This window comes from Hypanus sabinus, chromosome 16, assembly GCF_030144855.1.
Source record: "Hypanus sabinus isolate sHypSab1 chromosome 16, sHypSab1.hap1, whole genome shotgun sequence".
NCBI lineage: Eukaryota > Metazoa > Chordata > Chondrichthyes > Myliobatiformes > Dasyatidae > Hypanus > Hypanus sabinus.
Window position 1 is genome coordinate 1,048,500 of NC_082721.1, and position 24,803 is coordinate 1,073,302.

The 24,803-nt window shown below is 54.8% G+C and overlaps 1 protein-coding gene across 1 annotated transcript in view; it reads left to right on the plus strand.

The window, feature by feature from the left end:
* The first annotated feature begins 279 nt into the window (after window positions 1-279).
* Window positions 280-24,803, plus strand: part of LOC132405935 (nuclear receptor subfamily 2 group F member 1-A-like) — a 70,508-nt gene continuing 45,984 nt past the window's right edge. The window contains exon 1 of the mRNA XM_059990936.1: window positions 280-1,350. Coding sequence (XP_059846919.1) covers window positions 960-1,350 — 391 coding nt within the window. The 5' untranslated portion in view covers window positions 280-959. The remainder of the gene's footprint in view (window positions 1,351-24,803) is intronic.

A 24,803-nucleotide genomic window follows, 5' to 3' on the forward strand; every position in this document is an offset into this window, starting at 1 on the left:
TCTGCTCTCTCTTAAAGAGACTTCTTAAAGTTTGTGCAATTGGCTTCACTCCCCCTCCCCTCGCCTTTATTTTCCTGCTGAAACACTGGGAGATTGTCGGCTGAATCCTATTGTGGACAACAAGCATTCCCACTCTTGGCTCCTTCACACCAAACTCCTTATAAGGCAATCGTCTCCTTGGCAACGGTCCGGCTTCGATAGCACTGTCAAATCCCTGCACATGCAGTCACTGACTCTCATCTGCTCTATTCACAAAAATCACCCTCGTAACCTCTCCTGGACCTCGCATCTCCTCTCTCTCGCCCCTTTGCCTGTCCCAGCCTCTTGCAGCCCTGGGGCTGAGTCGCAGATGAGGCCACAGTCCCCCACAACTTGTACCTGCGTTCAATGGTCTCTGCTCAAAATCAGCTTGCGGAGGATTCAAGGAAACGAACTTCAAACTTTGTGAGTTCCACTGACGGATGAGCAAGCTGCACTTTTGTCTGCAGACGTAACTTTCTTCCTGGGCTGAGGAGTGCGGGCTGAGCCACACAGCGAGGAAGGCATGTGAGGTTGTTTACACATGACTTGCTCCTGGCCTCCCGGCGCAGTACGTTTGCTCTCCATCTAAATCGGACCAGTTCCTGGGGGAGGACAGCAGGAACTGCACTGTCTAAAGGACACCAACAATGTCTAAACAACTCGCCGTGCATTCCCAACTTCAGCATAGCCAGCCTGAATCCACCGATACTTGTGCTTTCTGATTCCTCGCTGGTGTTCCCGGAACTCCAACTGGATCTCACTTCTGTGAGGACGATACTGTTCCTTCCCCAGTTCAGTCGCACCAAGACTCCACCATTCTGCCTCCTGCTAACCGTCTGCAGAGGAGACTGGGCACAAGCAAAGGAGAGACTGACGGCCAGGCAGCAACGAGGGAAGGAGCAGGTGAGAGAGGGGACCGAGAGCATCGGGCTGGTTAGATGCCAAGCAGTGCAGAGATGTCCAGTGCTGCCACTGAGTGGGGAGACTCCCAGGATGACAACAAACCCTACAGCCACAATGGCACTGATGAGTCCCTGGAGAGTCCTGCACCATCCTCCTCGCAGACTGGGGGCAGTGACCTGGAGCTGGCTGATCAGGACAGGCAGTGTATGCAGGTTGACTGTGTGGTGTGTGGGGACAGGGCCAGCGGAAAACATTACGGCCAGTTTACGTGTGAGGGATGCAAGAGCTTCTTCAAGAGGAGCATCCGCCGGAACCTCTCATACATCTGCCGCTCGAGCAGGGACTGCCAAATAGACCAGTTCCATCGGAACCAGTGCCAGTACTGTAGGCTGAGGAAGTGCTTCAAGGTTGGCATGAAACGTGAAGGTACACACTCCCGATGTCCGGCCTGGTAGGGGGGTGGGGGGTGTGTGGGAACATGAAACGTGAAGGTACACACTCCCGCTGTCTGGCCTGGTAGGGGGGTGGAGGGGGTGGGAACATGAAACGTGAGGGTGCACATTCCTGATGTCCGGCCCTGGGGGGTTTAAACATGAAACGTGAAGGTACACACTCCCGCTGTCTGGCCTGGTAGGGGGGTGGGGGGTGTGGGAACATGAAACGTGAGGGTACACATTCCTGATGTCCGGCCCTGGGGGGTTTAAACATGAAACGTGAAGGTACACACTCCCGCTGTCCGGCCTGGTAGGGGGGTGTGGGAACATGAAACGTGAGGGTACACACTCCCGATGTCCGGCCTGGTAGGGGGGGGTGGGGGTGTGCGGGAACATGAAACGTGAGGGTACACATTCCTGATGTCTGGCCGTGGGGGGTTTGAACATTAAACGTGAAGGTACACACTCCCGCTGTCCAGCCTAGTGGGGGGGGGGGGGTGGGGGGGTGTGGGAACATGAAATGTGAGGGTACAGATTCCTGATGTCCGGCCCTGGGGGGGTTTAAACATGAAACGTGAAGGTACATACTCCCGATGTCCGGCCTGGTAGGGGGGTGCGGGAACATGAAACGTGAAGGTACACTCTCCGGATGTCCGGCCTGGTAGGGGGTGGGGGGGGGGTGGGAACATGGAACGTGAGGGTACAGATTCCTGATGTCCGGCCCTGGGGGGTTTAAACATGAAACGTGAAGGTACATACTCCCGATGTCCGGCCTGGTAGGGGGGTGGGGTGGGAGTGGGGACATGAAACGAGAGGGTACACGCTCTCGATGTCTGGCTCTGGGGGGGGGGGTGGGAGTGGGGACATGAAACGAGAGGGTACACGCTCTCGATGTCTGGCTCTGGGGGGGGGGGTGGGAGTGGGGACATGAAACGAGAGGGTACACGCTCTTGATACTCTGGTCCTGGGGGGTTTGAACATTAAACGTGAGGGTACACACTCGGGATGTCCGGCAATGGCGGGTTTGAACATGAAGCGTGAGGGTAAACACTCCCGATGTCCGGTCCTGAGGGGTGGGGTGGGGTTTGAACATGAAACGTGAAGATACACGCTCCCAATATCCGGCCCTGGGGAGTGGGTCATGATACGTAAGGGTACACACTCTCGATGTCCAGCACTGGGGAGTGGGTCATGATACGTAAGGGTACACACTCTCAATATCCGGCCAGGAGGAGTGGGTCATGATATGTGAGGGTACACACTCCTGATTTCAGGCCCTGGGGAGTTTCAACATGAAACGTGAGGGTACACATTCCCGATGTCCGGCCCTGGGTGTTTTCGCCATGAAACGTGAAGGTACACACATCTGATGTCTGGCCCTGGGGGGTTTAAACATGAAATGTGAGGGTACACATGCCCGATGTCCCGCCCTGGGATGATGGGTCATGAAACGTCAGGGTACACTCTCTCGAAGTCCGGTCCTGGGGGGAGGGGTTTATGGGGACATGAAAAGTGAGGGTACACACTCCCGATGTCTGACCCTGGAGTGGGGGGAGGGGTGGGAACAGGATACGTGAGGGTACACACTCCCAATGTCCAGCCCTGGGGGGGTGGGGAGAGGTGGGAACATGAAACATGATGAAACACACTCTCGATGTCTGGCCCTGGGGGTTTGAACATGAAAAGTGAGGGTACACTCTCCCGATGCCCAGCCCTGGGGTGTGGGGCATGAAATGTGAGAGTACACACTCCCGATGTCTGGCCCTGGGGAGTTTCAACATGAAATGTGAGGGTACATACTCCCAATGTCCAGCCCTGGGGGGTGAGGAGAGGTGGGAACATGAAACGTGATGGAACACACTCTCGATGTCTGGCCCTGGGGGGTTTCAACATGAAACGTGAGGGTACAGACTCCCAATATCCGGCCCTAAGGGGAGGGGAGGGGTTTGAACATGATACGTGAGGGTACAGACTCCCAATATCCGGCCCTGAGGGGAGGGGAGGGGTTTGAACATGATACGTGAGGGTACAGACTCCCAATATCCGGCCCTGAGGGGAGGGGAGGGGTTTGAACATGATACGTGAGGGTACAGACTCCCAATATCCGGCCCTGAGGGGAGGGGAGGGGTTTGAACATGATACGTAAGGGTACACACTCCCAATATCCGGCCCTGCGGAGCGGGTCATGAAACGTGAGGGTACACATTCCTGATGTCCCCCCTGGGAGGATAAAAACATGAAACGTGAGGGTACACACTCCTGATGTCCGGCCCTGGGGAGTTTCAACATGAAACGTGAGGGTACACACTCTCGATGTCCGGCCCTGGGGAGTTTCAACATGAAACGTGAGGGTACACACTCTGGATGTCCGGCCTGGTAGGGGGGTGGGGGGGATGGGAACATGAAACGTGAGGGTACACATTCCTGATGTCCCCCCTGGGGGGATAAAAACATGAAACGTGAGGGTACACACTCTCGATGTCCGGCCTAGTGGGGGGGGGGTGGGAGGGGGTGCGGGAACATGAAACATGAAAGTACACTCTCCGGATGTCCGGCCTGGTAGGGGGTGGGGGGGGGTGGGAACATGAAGCGTGAGGGTAAACACTCCCGATGTCCGGTCCTGGTGGGGGGGGGGGGGTTATGGGGACATGAAACGTGAGGGTACACACTCCCAATATCCGGCCCAGGGGGAGTGGGTCATGATTCGTGAGGGTACACATTCCTGATTTCCAGCCCTGGGGGGTTTAAACATGAAACGTGAGGGTACGCATTCTCGATGTCCGGCCCTGGGGAGTTTCAACATGAAACGTGAGGGTACACACTCTGGATGTCCGGCCTGGTAGGGGGGTGGGGGGGATGGGAACATGAAACGTGAGGGTACACATTCCTGATGTCCCCCCTGGGGGGATAAAAACATGAAACGTGAGGGTACACACTCTCGATGTCCGGCCTAGTGGGGGGGGGGTGGGAGGGGGTGCGGGAACATGAAACATGAAAGTACACTCTCCGGATGTCCGGCCTGGTAGGGGGTGGGGGGGGGTGGGAACATGAAGCGTGAGGGTAAACACTCCCGATGTCCGGTCCTGGGGAGTTTCAACATGAAACGTGAGGGTACACACTCTGGATGTCCGGCCTGGTAGGGGGGTGGGGGGGATGGGAACATGAAACGTGAGGGTACACATTCCTGATGTCCCCCCTGGGGGGATAAAAACATGAAACGTGAGGGTACACACTCTCGATGTCCGGCCTAGTGGGGGGGGGGTGGGAGGGGGTGCGGGAACATGAAACATGAAAGTACACTCTCCGGATGTCCGGCCTGGTAGGGGGTGGGGGGGGGTGGGAACATGAAGCGTGAGGGTAAACACTCCCGATGTCCGGTCCTGGTGGGGGGGGGGGGGGTTATGGGGACATGAAACGTGAGGGTACACACTCCCAATATCCGGCCCAGGGGGAGTGGGTCATGATTCGTGAGGGTACACATTCCTGATTTCCAGCCCTGGGGGGTTTAAACATGAAACGTGAGGGTACACATTCTCGATGTCCGGCCCTGGGTGGTTTCGCCATGAAACGTGAGGGTACACACTCTCGATGTCCGGCCCTGGGGGATGGGACATGAAACGTGAGGGTACACACATCTGATGTCTGGCCCTGGGAGGTTTAAACATGAAAAGTGAGAGTACACACTCTCGATGTCCATGCCCTGGGGAGTTTCAACATGAAGCGTGAGGGTACACACTCCCAATGTCCAGCCCTGGGGGGTGGGGAGAGGTGGGAACATGAAACATGATGGAACACACTCTCGATGTCTGGCCCTGGGGGTTTGAACATGAAAAGTGAGGGTACACTCTCGCGATGCCCGGCCCTGGGGGGTTTCATCATGAAAAGTGAGGGTACACACTCTCGATGTCCGGCCCTGGGCAGTTTCAACATGAAACGTGAGGGTACACACTCTCGATGTCCGGCCCTGGGGGGTTTGAACATGAAACGTGAGGGTACACACTCTCGATGTCCGGCCCTGGGCAGTTTCAACATGAAACGTGAGGGTACACACTCTCGATGTCCGGCCCTGGGCAGTTTCATCATGAAACGTGAGGGTACACACTCTCGATGTCCGGCCCTGGGCAGTTTCAACATGAAACGTGAGGGTACACACTCCCGATGTCCAGCCCTGGGGGGTGGGGAGAGGTGGGAACATGAAACGTGATGGAACACACTCTCGATGTCCGGCCCTGGGGGGTTTGAACATGAAACGTGAGGGTACACACTCTCGATGTCCGGCCCTGGGCAGTTTCAACATGAAACGTGAGGGTACACACTCTCGATGTCCGGCCCTGGGCAGTTTCATCATGAAACGTGAGGGTACACACTCTCGATGTCCGGCCCTGGGCAGTTTCAACATGAAACGTGAGGGTACACACTCCCGATGTCCAGCCCTGGGGGGTGGGGAGAGGTGGGAACATGAAACGTGATGGAACACACTCTCGATGTCCGGCCCTGGGGGGTTTGAACATGAAACGTGAGGGTACACACTCTCGATGTCCGGCCCTGGGGAGTTTCAACATGAAGCGTGAGGGTACACACTCCCAATGTCCAGCCCTGGGGGGTGGGGAGAGGTGGGAACATGAAACATGATGGAACACACTCTCGATGTCTGGCCCTGGGGGTTTGAACATGAAAAGTGAGGGTACACTCTCGCGATGCCCGGCCCTGGGGGGTTTCATCATGAAATGTGAGGGTACACACTCCCGATGTCCAGCCCTGGGGGGTGGGGAGAGGTGGGAACATGAAACGTGATGGAACACACTCTCGATGTCCGGCCCTGGGGGGTTTGAACATGAAACGTGAGGGTACACACTCTCGATGTCCGGCCCTGGGCAGTTTCAACATGAAACGTGAGGGTACACACTCTCGATGTCCGGCCCTGGGCAGTTTCATCATGAAACGTGAGGGTACACACTCTCGATGTCCGGCCCTGGGCAGTTTCAACATGAAACGTGAGGGTACACACTCTCGATGTCCGGCCCTGGGCAGTTTCAACATGAAAAGTGAGGGTACACACTCCCAATGCCCGGCCCTGGGGGGGTTTCATCATGAAACGTGAGGGTACACACTCTCGATGTCCGGCCCTGGGCAGTTTCAACATGAAACGTGAGGGTACACACTCTCGATGTCCGGCCCTGGGGGGATAAAAACATGAAACGTGAGGGTACACACTCTCGATGTCCGGCCCTGGGCAGTTTCAACATGAAACGTGAGGGTACACACTCCTGCTGTCTGGCCTGTTGGGGGGGGTGGGGGTGTGTGGGAACATGAAATGTGAAGGTTCACACTCTGGATGTCCGGCCTGGTAGGGGGGTGGGGGGGATGGGAACATGAAACGTGAGGGTACACATTCCTGATGTCCCCCCGGGGGGATAAAAACATGAAACATGAGGGTACACACTCTCGATGTCCGGCCCTGGGGAGTTTCAACATGAAACATGAGGGCACACACTCCCAATGTCCGGCTCTGGGGAGTGGGTCATGATACGTCAGGGTACACACTCCCGATGTCTGGCCCTGGAGGGTTTAAACATGAAAAGTGAGGGTACACACTCCCGATGTCTGGCCTTGGAGGGGTTTCATCATGAAACGTGAGGGTACACACTCTCGATGTCCGGCCCTGGGGAGTTTCAACATGAAACGTGAGGGTACACACTCCCAATATCCGGCCCTAAGGAGTGGGTCATGATACGTAAGGGTACACACTCCCAATATCCGGCCAGGAGGAGTGGGTCATGATACGTAAGGGTACACACTCCCAATATCCGGCCAGGAGGAGTGGGTCATGAAACGTGAGGGTACACATTCCTGATGTCCCCCCGGGGGGATAAAAACATGAAACGTGAGGGTACACATTCCTGATGTCCCCCCTGGGGGGATAAAAACATGAAACGTGAGGGTACACATTCCTGATGTCCCCCCTGGGGGGATAAAAACATGAAACGTGAGGGTACACACTCTCGATGTCCGGCCTAGTGGGGGGGGGTGGGGGGGGTGGGAACATGAAGCGTGAGGGTAAACACTCCCGATGTCCGGTCCTGAGGGGTGGGGTGGGGTTTGAACATGAAACGTGAAGATACACGCTCCCAATATCCGGCCCTGGGGAGTGGGTCATGATACGTAAGGGTACACACTCTCGATGTCCAGCACTGGGGAGTGGGTCATGATACGTGAGGGTACACACTCCCAATATCCGGCCCTGAGGAGTGGGTCATGATACGTAAGGGTACACATTCTCGATGTCCGGCCCTGGGAAGTGGGTCATGATACGTGAGGGTACACTCTCTCGAAGTCCGGCCCTGGTGGGAGGGTGGTTATGGGGTCATGAAACGTTAGGGTACACAATCCCAAAGTCCGGCCCAGGGGGAGTGGGTCGTGATACGTGAGGGTACACACATCTGATGTCCGGCCCTGGGGGGTTTAAACATGAAACGTGAGGGTCCACATTCCCGATGTCCCGCCCTGGGGAGTTTCAACATGAAACGTGATGGAACACACTCTCTATGTCCGGCCCTGCGGGCTTTGAACATGAAACGTGAGGGTACACACTCCAGATGTCTGGCTCTGTGGAATTTCAACATGAAACGTCAGGTTACACACTCCCGATTTCCTGCCCTGTGGAGTTTCAAGATGAAACATGAGGGTACACATTCCCAATGTCCGGCCATGGGGGATGGGTCATGATATGTGAGGGTACACACTCCCGATGTCCGGCCCTGTGGAGTTTAAACATGAAACGTGAGGGTACACACTTCTGATGTCCAGCCCTGGGGGTTACAAATGAAATGTGAGGGTACACACTCCAGATATCAGGCCCTGCGTGGTTTAAACATGAAACATGAGGGTACACACTCCCGATGTCAGGCCCTGTGGAGTTTAAACATGAAACGTGAGGGTACACACTCCCAATGTCCGGCCCTGGGGAGTGGGTCATGATACGCGAGGGTACACACTCCCAATGTCCGGCCCTGGGGAGTTTAAACATGAAATGTGAGGGTACACACTCGCGATGTCCAGCCCTGGGGAGTTTAAACATGAAATGTGAGGGTACACACTCCCGATGTCGGGCCCTGGGGTGGGGGGAGGGGTGGGAACAAAATACGTCAGGGTACACACTCCCGATGTCTGGCCCTGGAGGGTTTAAACATGAAACGTGAGGGTACACACTCCCGATGTTCGGCCCTATGGGTTGGGTCATGAAACGTGAGGGTACACACTCCCGATGTCCGGCCCTGGGGAGTTTCAACATGAAACGTCAGGTTACATACTCACGATTTCCGGCCCTGGGGAGTTTCAAGATGAAACATCAGGGTACACACTCTCAATGTCCGGCCCTGGGGGGTGGGTCATGAAACGTGAGGGTACACACTCCCGATGTCCGGCCCTGGGGGGTGGGTTATGAAACGTGAGGGTACACACTCCTGATGTCCGGCCCTGGGGAGTTTCAAGATTTAACATGAGGGTACACATTCCTAATGTCCAGCCATGGGGAATGGGTCATGAAACGTTAGGGTACACACACCCAATGTCCAGCCCTGGGGAGTGGGGCATGATACGTGAGGGTACACACTCACGATGTCGGGCCCTGGGGTGGGGGGAAGGGTGGGAAAAATATATGTCAGGGTACACACTCTCGATGTCCGGCCCTGGGGGGTGAGTCATGATACGTGAGGGTACACACTACCAATGTCCGGCCCTGGGGAGTGGGGCATGATATGTGAGGGTATACACTACCGATGTCTGCCCTGAGGGGAGGGGAGGGGTTTGAACATGACATGTGAGGGTACACGCTCCCAATATCTGGCCCTGGGTGGTTTAAACATGAAACGTGAGGGCACACACTCCCGATGTCTGGCCTTGGGGGGTTTCAACATGAAACGTCAGGAAACACACTCCACATGTCCGGTTACTGGGGGGTTTAAACATGAAACGTGAGGGTACACACTTCTGATGTCCGGCCCTGGGGGGTTACAAATGAAACGTGAGGGTACACACTCCAGATACCCGGGCCTGCGTGGTTTAAACATGAAACATGAAGGTGCACTCTCTCGATGTCCGGCCCTGGACAGTTTCAACATGAAACGTGAGGGTACACACTCCCGATGTCTGGCCCTCTAGGGTTTAAACATTAAACGTGAGGGTACACACTCCCGATGTCTGGCCCTGGAGGGTTTAAACATGAAATGTGAGGGTTCACACTCCCAATGTCCGGCTCTGTGGGGGTGGGGAGAGGTGGGAACATGAAAGGTGAGGGTACACACTTCTGATGTCCAGCCCTGGGGGGTTACAACATGAAATGTGAGAGTACACACTCCAGATTCCCGGCCCTGCGTGGTTTAAACATGAAACATGAAGGTCTCGATGTCCGGCCCTGGGCAGTTTCAACATGAGATGTGAGGGTACACACTCCCGATGTCTGGCCCTCTAGGGGGTTAAACATGGCCCTGAGGGGAGGGGAGGGGTTTGAACATGAAATGTGAGGGTACACTCTCCCGATGTCGGGCCCTGGGGTGGGGGGAGGGGTGGGAAAAAGATACGTCAGGGTACACACTCCCGATGTTCGGTTACTGGGGTGTTTAAACATGAAACGTGAGGGTACACACTTCTGATGTCCAGCCCTGGGGGGTTACAACATGAAATATGAGGGTACACACTCCCGATGTCCGGTCCTGGGGAGTTTCAACATGAAACGTGAGGGTACACACTCCTGATGTGCGGCCCTGGGGAGTGGGTCATGATACGTGAGGGTACACACTCCCAATGTCCGGCCCTGAGGGGAGGGGAGGGGTTTGAACATGAAACGTGAGGGTACACACTCCCAATGTCCGGCCCTGGGGAGTGGGTCATGATACGCGAGAGTACACACTCCCAATGTCCGGCCCTGGGGGGTTTCAACATGAAACGTCAGGAAACACACTCCACATGTCCGGTTACTGGGGGGTTTAAACATGAAACGTGAGGGTACACACTCCCGATGTCGGGCCCTGGGGTGGGGGGCGGGATGGGAACAAGATACGTAAGGGTACACACTCCCGATGTCTGGCCCTCTAGCGTTTAAACGTGAAACGTGAGGGTCCACACTCACGATGTCGGGCCCTGGGGTGGGGGGAAGGGTGGGAACAATATATGGCAGGGTACACACTCCCGATGTCTGGCCCTGGAGCGTTTAAACATGAAACGTGAGGGTCCACACTCCCAATGTCCGGCTGTGGAGGGGTGGGGAGAGGTGGGAACATGAAAGGTGATGGAACACACTCTCGATGTCTGGCCCTGGGGGGTTTGAACATGAAACGTGAGGGTACACACTCCCAATGTCCGGCCCCAGGGAGTGGGACATGGTACATGAGGGTACACACTCCCAATGTCCGGCCCCAGGGAGTGGGACATGGTACATGAGGGTACACACTCCCAATATCTGGCCCTGGGGAGTGGGTCATGATACATGAGGGTATACACTCCCGATGTCCGGCCCTGAGGGGAGGGGAGGGGTTTGAACATGACACGTGAGGGTACATGCTCCCAATATCCGGCCCTGGGTGGTTTAAACATGAAACGTGAGGACACACACTCCCGATGTCTGGCCCTGGGTGGTTTAAACATGAAACGTGAGGGTACACACTCTCAATGCCCGGCCCTGGGGGGTTTAAACATGAAATGTGAGGGTACACACTCGCGATGTCGGGCCCTGGGGTGGGGGGAGGTGTGGGAAAAAGATACGTCAGGGTACACACTCCTGATGTCTGGCCCTGGCAGGCTTAAACATGAAACGTGTGGGTACACACTCCCGATGTTCGGACCTGGGGGATGGGTCATGAACCGAGAGGGTACACACTCCCGATGTCTGGCCCTGGGGGATGGGTCATGAACCGTGAGGGTATACACTACCGATGTCTGCCCTGAAGGGAGGGGAGGGGTTTGAACATGACACGTGAGGGTACATGCTCCCAATATCTGGCCCTGGGTGGTTTAAACATGAAACGTGAGGGCACACACTCCCGATGTCCGGCCTTGTGGGTTTTCAAAATGAAACGTCAGGAAACACACTCCACATGTCCGGTTACTGGGGGGTTTAAACATGAAACGTGAGGGCACACACTTCTGATGTCCAGCCCTGGGGGGTTACAACATGAAACGTGAGGGAACACACTCCAGATACCCGGCCCTGCGTGGTTTAAACATGAAACATGAAGGTCTCGATGGCCGGCCCTGGACAGTTTCAACATGAGATGTGAGGGTACACACTCCCGATGTCTGGCCCTCTAGGGTGTTAAACATGAAACGTGAGGGTACACATTCCCAATGTCCAGCCATGGGGAATGGGTCATGATATGTGAGGGTACACACTCCCAATGTCCAGCCCTGGGGAGTGGGGCATGATATGTGAGGGTATACACTACCGATGTCTGGCCCTGAGGGGAGGGGAGGGGTTTGAACATGACACGTGAGGGTACACACTCTCAATGTTCAGCCCTGGGGAGTTTCAAGATTTAACATGAGGGTACACATTCCCAATGTCCAGCCATGGGGAATGGGTCATGATACGTGAGGGTAAACACTCCCAATGTCCGGGCCTGGAGTGTTTCAACATGAAACGTGAGAATACACACTCCCGATATCTGGCCCTGGGGAGTTTCAACATGAAACGTGAGGATACACACTCCCAATGTCTGGCTCTGGGGGGATTGAACATGAAACGTGAGGGTACACACTCTCGATGTCTGGTCCTGGGGTGTTTGAACATGAAACGTGAGGGTACACACTCTCGATGTCCGGCCCTGGGGAGTGGGTCATGATATGTGAGGGTACACACTCCCGATGTCCGGCCCTGGGGAGTTTAAACATGAAATGTGAGGGTACACACTCCCGATGTCCGGCCCTGGGGAGTTTAAACATGAAATGTGAGGGTACACACTCGCGATGTCCAGCCCTGGGGAGTTTAAACATGAAATGTGAGGGTACACACTCGTGATGTCGTGCCCTGGGGTGGGGGGAGGGGTGGGAACAAAATACGTCAGGGTACACACTCCCGATGTCTGGCCCTGGAGGGTTTAAACATGAAACGTGAGGGTACACACTCCCGATGTTCGGCCCTATGGGTTGGGTCATGAAACGTGAGGGTACACACTCCCGATGTCCGGCCCTGGGGAGTTTAAACATGAAATGTGAGGGTACACACTCTCGATGTCCGGCCCTGGGGAGTTACAACATGAAATATGAGGGTACACACTCCCGATGTCCGGCCCTGGGGAGTTACAACATGAAATATGAGGGTACACACTCCCGATGTCCGGCCCTGGGGAGTTTAAACATGAAATGTGAGGGTACACACTCCCAATGTCCGGCCCTGGGGAGTTTAAACATGAAATATGAGGGTACACACTCCAGATACCCGGTCCTGGGGGGTTTGAACATGAAAAGTGAGGGTACACACTCCAGATGTCCGGCCCTGGGGAGTGGGTCATGATACGTGAGGGTACACACTCCCGATGTCCGGCCCTGAGGGGAGGGGAGGGGTTTGAACATGACACGTGAGGGTACACACTCTCGATGTCCGGCCCTGGGGAGTTTAAACATGAAATGTGAGGGTACACACTCCCGATGTCCGGCCCTGGGGAGTTTAAACATGAAATGTGAGGGTACACACTCCCGATGTCCGGCCCTGGGGAGTTTAAACATGAAATGTGAGGGTACACACTCCCGATGTCCGGCCCTGGGGAGTTTAAACATGAAATGTGAGGGTACACACTCGCGATGTCCAGCCCTGGGGAGTTTAAACATGAAATGTGAGGGTACACACTCGTGATGTCGTGCCCTGGGGTGGGGGGAGGGGTGGGAACAAAATACGTCAGGGTACACACTCCCGATGTCTGGCCCTGGAGGGTTTAAACATGAAACGTGAGGGTACACACTCCCGATGTTCGGCCCTATGGGTTGGGTCATGAAACGTGAGGGTACACACTCCCGATGTCCGGCCCTGGGGAGTTTAAACATGAAATGTGAGGGTACACACTCTCGATGTCCGGCCCTGGGGAGTTACAACATGAAATATGAGGGTACACACTCCCGATGTCCGGCCCTGTGGAGTTACAACATGAAATATGAGGGTACACACTCCCGATGTCCGGCCCTGGGGAGTTTAAACATGAAATGTGAGGGTACACACTCCCGATGTCTGGCCCTGGGGGATGGGTCATGAACCGTGAGGGTACACACTCCCGATGTCTGGCCCTGGGGAGTTCCAACATGAAACGTCAGGTTACACACTCCCGATTTCCAGCCCTGGGGAATGGGTCATGACACGTGAGGGTATACACTACCGATGTCTGCCCTGAAGGGAGGGGAGGGGTTTGAACATGACACGTGAGGGTACACGCTCCCAATATCTGGCCCTGGGTGATTTAAACATGAAACGTGAGGACACACACTCCCGATGTCCGGCCCTGGGGGGTTTAAACATGAAACGTGAGGGCACACACTCCCGATGTCCGGCCTTGTGGGTTTTCAAAATGAAACGTCAGGAAACACACTCCACATGTCCGGTTACTGGGGGGTTTAAACATGAAACGTGAGGGCACACACTTCTGATGTCCAGCCCTGGGGGGTTACAACATGAAATGTGAGAGTACACACTCCAGATACCCGGCCCTGCGTGGTTTAAACATGAAACATGAAGGTCTCGATGGCCGGCCCTGGACAGTTTCAACATGAGATGTGAGGGTACACACTCCCGATGTCTGGCCCTCTAGGGTTTAAACATGAAACGTGAGGGTACACATTCCCAATGTTCAGCCCTGGGGAGTTTCAAGATTTAACATGAGGGTACACATTCCCAATGTCCAGCCATGGGGAATGGGTCATGATATGTGAGGGTACACACTCCCAATGTCCAGCCCTGGGGAGTGGGGCATGATATGTGAGGGTATACACTACCGATGTCTGGCCCTGAGGGGAGGGGAGGGGTTTGAACATGACACGTGAGGGTACACGCTCCCAATATCTGGCCCCGGGTGGTTTAAACATGAAACGTGAGGGCACACACTCCCGATGTCTGGCCTTGGGGGGTTTCAACATGAAACGTCAGGAAACACACTCCACATGTCCGGTTACTGGGGGGTTTAAACATGAAACGTGAGGGTACACACTTCTGATGTCCGGCCCTGGGGGGTTACAAATGAAACGTGAGGGTACACACTCCAGATACCCGGGCCTGCGTGGTTTAAACATGAAACATGAAGGTGCACTCTCTCGATGTCCGGCCCTGGACAGTTTCAACATGAAACGTGAGGGTACACACTCCCGATGTCTGGCCCTCTAGGGTTTAAACATTAAACGTGAGGGTACACACTCCCGATGTCTGGCCCTGGAGGGTTTAAACATGAAATGTGAGGGTTCACACTCCCAATGTCCGGCTCTGTGGGGGTGGGGAGAGGTGGGAACATGAAAGGTGAGGGTACACACTTCTGATGTCCAGCCCTGGGGGGTTACAACATGAAATGTGAGAGTACACACTCCAGATTCCCGGCCCTGCGTGGTTTAAACATGAAACATGAAGGTCTCGATGTCCGGCCCTGGGCAGTTTCAACATGAGATGTGAGGGTACACACTCCCGATGTCTGGCCCTCTAGGGGGTTAAACATGGCCCTGAGGGGAGGGGAGGGGTTTGAACATGAAATGTGAGGGTACACTCTCCCGATGTCGGGCCCTGGGGTGGGGGGAGGGGTGGGAAAAAGATACGTCAGGGTACACACTCCCGATGTCCGGTTACTGGGGTGTTTAAACATGAAACGTGAGGGTACACACTCCCGATGTCCGGCCCTGGGGAGTTTAAACATGAAATGTGAGGGTACACACTCGCGATGTCCAGCCCTGGGGAGTTTAAACATGAAATGTGAGGGTACACACTCGTGATGTCGTGCCCTGGGGTGGGGGGAGGGGTGGGAACAAAATACGTCAGGGTACACACTCCCGATGTCTGGCCCTGGAGGGTTTAAACATGAAACGTGAGGGTACACACTCCCGATGTTCGGCCCTATGGGTTGGGTCATGAAACGTGAGGGTACACACTCCCGATGTCCGGCCCTGGGGAGTTTAAACATGAAATGTGAGGGTACACACTCTCGATGTCCGGCCCTGGGGAGTTACAACATGAAATATGAGGGTACACACTCCCGATGTCCGGCCCTGGGGAGTTACAACATGAAATATGAGGGTACACACTCCCGATGTCCGGCCCTGGGGAGTTTAAACATGAAATGTGAGGGTACACACTCCCAATGTCCGGCCCTGGGGAGTTTAAACATGAAATATGAGGGTACACACTCCAGATACCCGGTCCTGGGGGGTTTGAACATGAAAAGTGAGGGTACACACTCCAGATGTCCGGCCCTGGGGAGTGGGTCATGATACGTGAGGGTACACACTCCCGATGTCCGGCCCTGAGGGGAGGGGAGGGGTTTGAACATGACACGTGAGGGTACACACTCTCGATGTCCGGCCCTGGGGAGTTTAAACATGAAATGTGAGGGTACACACTCCCGATGTCCGGCCCTGGGGAGTTTAAACATGAAATGTGAGGGTACACACTCCCGATGTCCGGCCCTGGGGAGTTTAAACATGAAATGTGAGGGTACACACTCCCGATGTCCGGCCCTGGGGAGTTTAAACATGAAATGTGAGGGTACACACTCGCGATGTCCAGCCCTGGGGAGTTTAAACATGAAATGTGAGGGTACACACTCGTGATGTCGTGCCCTGGGGTGGGGGGAGGGGTGGGAACAAAATACGTCAGGGTACACACTCCCGATGTCTGGCCCTGGAGGGTTTAAACATGAAACGTGAGGGTACACACTCCCGATGTTCGGCCCTATGGGTTGGGTCATGAAACGTGAGGGTACACACTCCCGATGTCCGGCCCTGGGGAGTTTAAACATGAAATGTGAGGGTACACACTCTCGATGTCCGGCCCTGGGGAGTTACAACATGAAATATGAGGGTACACACTCCCGATGTCCGGCCCTGGGGAGTTACAACATGAAATATGAGGGTACACACTCCCGATGTCCGGCCCTGGGGAGTTTAAACATGAAATGTGAGGGTACACACTCCCAATGTCCGCCCTGGGGAGTTTAAACATGAAATATGAGGGTACACACTCCAGATACCCGGTCCTGGGGGGTTTGAACATGAAAAGTGAGGGTACACACTCCAGATGTCCGGCCCTGGGGAGTGGGTCATGATACGTGAGGGTACACACTCCCGATGTCCGGCCCTGAGGGGAGGGGAGGGGTTTGAACATGACACGTGAGGGTACACACTCTCGATGTCCGGCCCTGGGGAGTTTAAACATGAAATGTGAGGGTACACACTCCCGATGTCCGGCCCTGGGGAGTTTAAACATGAAATGTGAGGGTACACACTCCCGATGTCCGGCCCTGGGGAGTTTAAACATGAAATGTGAGGGTACACACTCCCGATGTCCGGCCCTGGGGAGTTTAAACATGAAATGTGAGGGTACACACTCGCGATGTCCAGCCCTGGGGAGTTTAAACATGAAATGTGAGGGTACACACTCGTGATGTCGTGCCCTGGGGTGGGGGGAGGGGTGGGAACAAAATACGTCAGGGTACACACTCCCGATGTCTGGCCCTGGAGGGTTTAAACATGAAACGTGAGGGTACACACTCCCGATGTTCGGCCCTATGGGTTGGGTCATGAAACGTGAGGGTACACACTCCCGATGTCCGGCCCTGGGGAGTTTAAACATGAAATGTGAGGGTACACACTCTCGATGTCCGGCCCTGGGGAGTTACAACATGAAATATGAGGGTACACACTCCCGATGTCCGGCCCTGTGGAGTTACAACATGAAATATGAGGGTACACACTCCCGATGTCCGGCCCTGGGGAGTTTAAACATGAAATGTGAGGGTACACACTCCCGATGTCTGGCCCTGTGGGATGGGTCATGAACCGTGAGGGTACACACTCCCGATGTCTGGCCCTGGGGAGTTCCAACATGAAACGTCAGGTTACACACTCCCGATTTCCAGCCCTGGGGAATGGGTCATGACACGTGAGGGTATACACTACCGATGTCTGCCCTGAAGGGAGGGGAGGGGTTTGAACATGACACGTGAGGGTACACGCTCCCAATATCTGGCCCTGGGTGATTTAAACATGAAACGTGAGGACACACACTCCCGATGTCCGGCCCTGGGGGGTTTAAACATGAAACGTGAGGGCACACACTCCCGATGTCCGGCCTTGTGGGTTTTCAAAATGAAACGTCAGGAAACACACTCCACATGTCCGGTTACTGGGGGGTTTAAACATGAAACGTGAGGGCACACACTTCTGATGTCCAGCCCTGGGGGGTTACAACATGAAATGTGAGAGTACACACTCCAGATACCCGGCCCTGCGTGGTTTAAACATGAAACATGAAGGTCTCGATGGCCGGCCCTGGAAAGTTTCAACATGAGATGTGAGGGTACACACTCCCGATGTCTGGCCCTCTAGGGTTTAAACATGAAACGTGAGGGTACACATTCCCAATGTTCAGCCCTGGGGAGTTTCAAGATTTAACATGAGGGTACACATTCCCAATGTCCAGCCATGGGGAATGGGTCATGATATGTGAGGGTACACACTCCCAATGTCCAGCCCTGGGGAGTGGGGCATGATATGTGAGGGTATACACTACCGATGTCTGGCCCTGAGGGGAGGGGAGGGGTTTGAACATGACACGTGAGGGTACACGCTCCCAATATCTGGCCCCGGGTGGTTTAAACATGAAACGTGAGGGCACACACTCCCGATGTCTGGCCTTGGGGGGTTTCAACATGAAACGTCAGGAAACACACTCCACATGTCCGGTTACTGGGGGGTTTAAACATGAAACGTGAGGGTACACACTTCTGATGTCCGGCCCTGGGGGGTTACAAATGAAACGTGAGGGTACACACTCCAGATACCCGGGCCTGCGTGGTTTAAACATGAAACATGAAGGTGCACTCTCTCGATGTCCGGCCCTGGACAGTTTCAACATGAAACGTGAGGGTACACACTCCCGATGTCTGGCCCTCTAGGGTTTAAACATTAAACGTGAGGGTACACACTCCCGATGTCTGGCCCTGGAGGGTTTAAACATGAAATGTGAGGGTTCACACTCCCAATGTCCGGCTCTGTGAGGGTGGGGAGAGGTGGGAACATGAAAGGTGAGGGTACACACTTCTGATGTCCAGCCCTGGGGGGTTACAACATGAAATGTGAGAGTACACACTCCAGATTCCCGGCCCTGCGTGGTTTAAACATGAAACATGAAGGTCTCGATGTCCGGCCCTGGGCAGTTTCAACATGAGATGTGAGGGTACACACTCCCGATGTCTGGCCCTCTAGGGGGTTAAACATGGCCCTGAGGGGAGGGGAGGGGTTTGAACATGAAATGTGAGGGTACACTCTCCCGATGTCGGGCCCTGGGGTGGGGGGAGGGGTGGGAAAAAGATACGTCAGGGTACACACTCCCGATGTCCGGTTACTGGGGTGTTTAAACATGAAACGTGAGGGTACACACTTCTGATGTCCAGCCCTGGGGGGTTACAACATGAAATATGAGGGTACACACTCCCGATGTCCGGTCCTGGGGAGTTTCAACATGAAACGTGAGGGTACACACTCCTGATGTGCGGCCCTGGGGAGTGGGTCATGATACGTGAGGGTACACACTCCCAATGTCCGGCCCTGGGGAGTGGGTCATGATACGCGAGGGTACACACTCCCAATGTCCGGCCCTGGGGGGTTTCAACATGAAACGTCAGGAAACACACTCCACATGTCCGGTTACTGGGGGGTTTAAACATGAAACGTGAGGGTACACACTCCCGATGTCGGGCCCTGGGGTGGGGGGCGGGATGGGAACAAGATACGTAAGGGTACACACTCCCGATGTCTGGCCCTCTAGCGTTTAAACATGAAACGTGAGGGTCCACACTCACGATGTCGGGCCCTGGGGTGGGGGGAAGGGTGGGAACAATATATGGCAGGGTACACACTCCCGATGTCTGGCCCTGGAGCGTTTAAACATGAAACGTGAGGGTACACACTCCCAATGTCCGGCTGTGGAGGGGTGGGGAGAGGTGGGAACATGAAAGGTGATGGAACACACTCTCGATGTCTGGCCCTGGGGGGTTTGAACATGAAACGTGAGGGTACACACTCCCGATGTACGGCCCTGGGGGGTGAGTCATGATACGTGAGGGTAAACACTCCCAATATCTGGCCCTGGGGAGTGGGTCATGATACATGAGGGTATACACTACCGATGTCTGCCCTGAGGGGAGGGGAGGGGTTTGAACATGACACGTGAGGGTACACGCTCCCAATATCTGGCCCTGGGTGGTTTAAACATGAAACGTGAGGACACACACTCCCGATGTCTGGCCTTGGGGGGTTTCAACATGAAACGTCAGGAAACACACTCCACATGTCCGGTTACTGGGGGGTTTAAACATGAAACGTGAGGGCACACACTTCTGATGTCCGGCCCTGGGGGGTTACAACATGAAATGTGAGAGTACACACTCCAGATACCCGGCCCTGCGTGGTTTAAACATGAAACATGAAGGTCTCGATGGCCGGCCCTGGACAGTTTCAACATGAGATGTGAGGGTACACACTCCCGATGTCTGGCCCTCTAGGGTGTTAAACATGAAACGTGAGGGTACACATTCCCAATGTTCAGCCCTGGGGAGTTTCAAGATTTAACATGAGGGTACACATTCCCAATGTCCAGCCATGGGGAATGGGTCATGATATGTGAGGGTACACACTCCCAATGTCCAGCCCTGGGGAGTGGGGCATGATATGTGAGGGTATACACTACCGATGTCTGGCCCTGAGGGGAGGGGAGGGGTTTGAACATGACACGTGAGGGTACATGCTCCCAATATCTGGCGCTGGGTGGTTTAAACATGAAACGTGAGGGTACACACTCCCGATTTCCAGCCCTGGGGAGTTTCAAGATTTAACATGAGGGTACACATTCCTAATGTTCGGCCCTGGGGGATGGGTCATGAAACGTTAGGGTACACACACCCAATGTCCAGCCCTGGGGAGTGGGGCATGATACGTGAGGGTACACACTCACGATGTCGGGCCCTGGGGTGGGGGGAAGGGTGGGAAAAATATATGTCAGGGTACACACTCTCGATGTCCGGCCCTGGGGGGTGAGTCATGATACGTGAGGGTACACACTACCAATGTCCGGCCCTGGGGAGTGGGGCATGATATGTGAGGGTATACACTACCGATGTCTGGCCCTGAGGGGAGGGGAGGGGTTTGAACATGACACGTGAGGGTACACACTCTCAATGTTCAGCCCTGGGGAGTTTCAAGATTTAACATGAGGGTACACATTCCCAATGTCCAGCCATGGGGAATGGGTCATGATACGTGAGGGTAAACACTCCCAATGTCCGGGCCTGGAGTGTTTCAACATGAAACGTGAGAATACACACTCCCGATATCTGGCCCTGGGGAGTTTCAACATGAAACGTGAGGATACACACTCCCAATGTCTGGCTCTGGGGGGATTGAACATGAAACGTGAGGGTACACACTCTCGATGTCTGGTCCTGGGGTGTTTGAACATGAAACGTGAGGGTACACACTCTCGATGTCCGGCCCTGGGGAGTGGGTCATGATATGTGAGGGTACACACTCCCGATGTCCGGCCCTGGGGAGTTTAAACATGAAATGTGAGGGTACACACTCCCGATGTCCGGCCCTGGGGAGTTTAAACATGAAATGTGAGGGTACACACTCGCGATGTCCAGCCCTGGGGAGTTTAAACATGAAATGTGAGGGTACACACTCGTGATGTCGTGCCCTGGGGTGGGGGGAGGGGTGGGAACAAAATACGTCAGGGTACACACTCCCGATGTCTGGCCCTGGAGGGTTTAAACATGAAACGTGAGGGTACACACTCCCGATGTTCGGCCCTATGGGTTGGGTCATGAAACGTGAGGGTACACACTCCCGATGTCCGGCCCTGGGGAGTTTAAACATGAAATGTGAGGGTACACACTCTCGATGTCCGGCCCTGGGGAGTTACAACATGAAATATGAGGGTACACACTCCCGATGTCCGGCCCTGGGGAGTTACAACATGAAATATGAGGGTACACACTCCCGATGTCCGGCCCTGGGGAGTTTAAACATGAAATGTGAGGGTACACACTCCCAATGTCCGGCCCTGGGGAGTTTCAACATGAAACGTGAGGGTACACACTCTCGATGTCCGGCCCTGAGGGGAGGGGAGGGGTTTGAACATGACACGTGAGGGTACACGCTCCCAATATCAGGCCCTGGGTGGTTTAAACATGAAACGTGAGGGCACACACTCCCGATGTCCGGCCTTGGGGGTTTCAACATGAAACGTCAGGAAACACACTCCACATGTCCGGTTACTGGGGGGTTTAAACATGAAACGTGAGGGTACACACTTCTGATGTCCGGCCCTGGGGGGTTACAAATGAAACGTGAGGGTACACACTCCAGATACCCGGGCCTGCGTGGTTTAAACATGAAACATGAAGGTGCACTCTCTCGATGTCCGGCCCTGGACAGTTTCAACATGAAACGTGAGGGTACACACTCCCGATGTCTGGCCCTCTAGGGTTTAAACATTAAACGTGAGGGTACACACTCTCGATGTCTGGTCCTGGGGTGTTTGAACATGAAACGTGAGGGTACACACTCTCGATGTCCGGCCCTGGGGAGTGGGTCATGATATGTGAGGGTACACACTCCCGATGTCCGGCCCTGGGGAGTTTAAACATGAAATGTGAGGGTACACACTCCCGATGTCCGGCCCTGGGGAGTTTAAACATGAAATGTGAGGGTACACACTCGCGATGTCCAGCCCTGGGGAGTTTAAACATGAAACGTGAGGGTACACACTCCCGATGTCTGGCCCTCTAGGGTTTAAACATTAAACGTGAGGGTACACACTCCCGATGTCTGGCCCTGGAGGGTTTAAACATGAAATGTGAGGGTTCACACTCCCAATGTCCGGCTCTGTGGGGGTGGGGAGAGGTGGGAACATGAAAGGTGAGGGTACACACTTCTGATGTCCAGCCCTGGGGGGTTACAACATGAAATGTGAGAGTACACACTCCAGATTCCCGGCCCTGCGTGGTTTAAACATGAAACATGAAGGTCTCGATGTCCGGCCCTGGGCAGTTTCAACATGAGATGTGAGGGTACACACTCCCGATGTCTGGCCCTCTAGGGGGTTAAACATGGCCCTGAGGGGAGGGGAGGGGTTTGAACATGAAATGTGAGGGTACACTCTCCCGATGTCGGGCCCTGGGGTGGGGGGAGGGGTGGGAAAAAGATACGTCAGGGTACACACTCCCGATGTCCGGTTACTGGGGTGTTTAAACATGAAACGTGAGGGTACACACTTCTGATGTCCAGCCCTGGGGGGTTACAACATGAAATATGAGGGTACACACTCCCGATGTCCGGTCCTGGGGAGTTTCAACATGAAACGTGAGGGTACACACTCCTGATGTGCGGCCCTGGGGAGTGGGTCATGATACGTGAGGGTACACACTCCCAATGTCCGGCCCTGGGGAGTGGGTCATGATACGCGAGGGTACACACTCCCAATGTCCGGCCCTGGGGGGTTTCAACATGAAACGTCAGGAAACACACTCCACATGTCCGGTTACTGGGGGGTTTAAACATGAAACGTGAGGGTACACACTCCCGATGTCGGGCCCTGGGGTGGGGGGCGGGATGGGAACAAGATACGTAAGGGTACACACTCCCGATGTCTGGCCCTCTAGCGTTTAAACATGAAACGTGAGGGTCCACACTCACGATGTCGGGCCCTGGGGTGGGGGGAAGGGTGGGAACAATATATGGCAGGGTACACACTCCCGATGTCTGGCCCTGGAGCGTTTAAACATGAAACGTGAGGGTACACACTCCCAATGTCCGGCTGTGGAGGGGTGGGGAGAGGTGGGAACATGAAAGGTGATGGAACACACTCTCGATGTCTGGCCCTGGGGGGTTTGAACATGAAACGTGAGGGTACACACTCCCGATGTACGGCCCTGGGGGGTGAGTCATGATACGTGAGGGTAAACACTCCCAATATCTGGCCCTGGGGAGTGGGTCATGATACATGAGGGTATACACTACCGATGTCTGCCCTGAGGGGAGGGGAGGGGTTTGAACATGACACGTGAGGGTACACGCTCCCAATATCTGGCCCTGGGTGGTTTAAACATGAAACGTGAGGACACACACTCCCGATGTCTGGCCTTGGGGGGTTTCAACATGAAACGTCAGGAAACACACTCCACATGTCCGGTTACTGGGGGGTTTAAACATGAAACGTGAGGGCACACACTTCTGATGTCCGGCCCTGGGGGGTTACAACATGAAATGTGAGAGTACACACTCCAGATACCCGGCCCTGCGTGGTTTAAACATGAAACATGAAGGTCTCGATGGCCGGCCCTGGACAGTTTCAACATGAGATGTGAGGGTACACACTCCCGATGTCTGGCCCTCTAGGGTGTTAAACATGAAACGTGAGGGTACACATTCCCAATGTTCAGCCCTGGGGAGTTTCAAGATTTAACATGAGGGTACACATTCCCAATGTCCAGCCATGGGGAATGGGTCATGATATGTGAGGGTACACACTCCCAATGTCCAGCCCTGGGGAGTGGGGCATGATATGTGAGGGTATACACTACCGATGTCTGGCCCTGAGGGGAGGGGAGGGGTTTGAACATGACACGTGAGGGTACATGCTCCCAATATCTGGCGCTGGGTGGTTTAAACATGAAACGTGAGGGTACACACTCCCGATTTCCAGCCCTGGGGAGTTTCAAGATTTAACATGAGGGTACACATTCCTAATGTTCGGCCCTGGGGGATGGGTCATGAAACGTTAGGGTACACACACCCAATGTCCAGCCCTGGGGAGTGGGGCATGATACGTGAGGGTACACACTCACGATGTCGGGCCCTGGGGTGGGGGGAAGGGTGGGAAAAATATATGTCAGGGTACACACTCTCGATGTCCGGCCCTGGGGGGTGAGTCATGATACGTGAGGGTACACACTACCAATGTCCGGCCCTGGGGAGTGGGGCATGATATGTGAGGGTATACACTACCGATGTCTGGCCCTGAGGGGAGGGGAGGGGTTTGAACATGACACGTGAGGGTACACACTCTCAATGTTCAGCCCTGGGGAGTTTCAAGATTTAACATGAGGGTACACATTCCCAATGTCCAGCCATGGGGAATGGGTCATGATACGTGAGGGTAAACACTCCCAATGTCCGGGCCTGGAGTGTTTCAACATGAAACGTGAGAATACA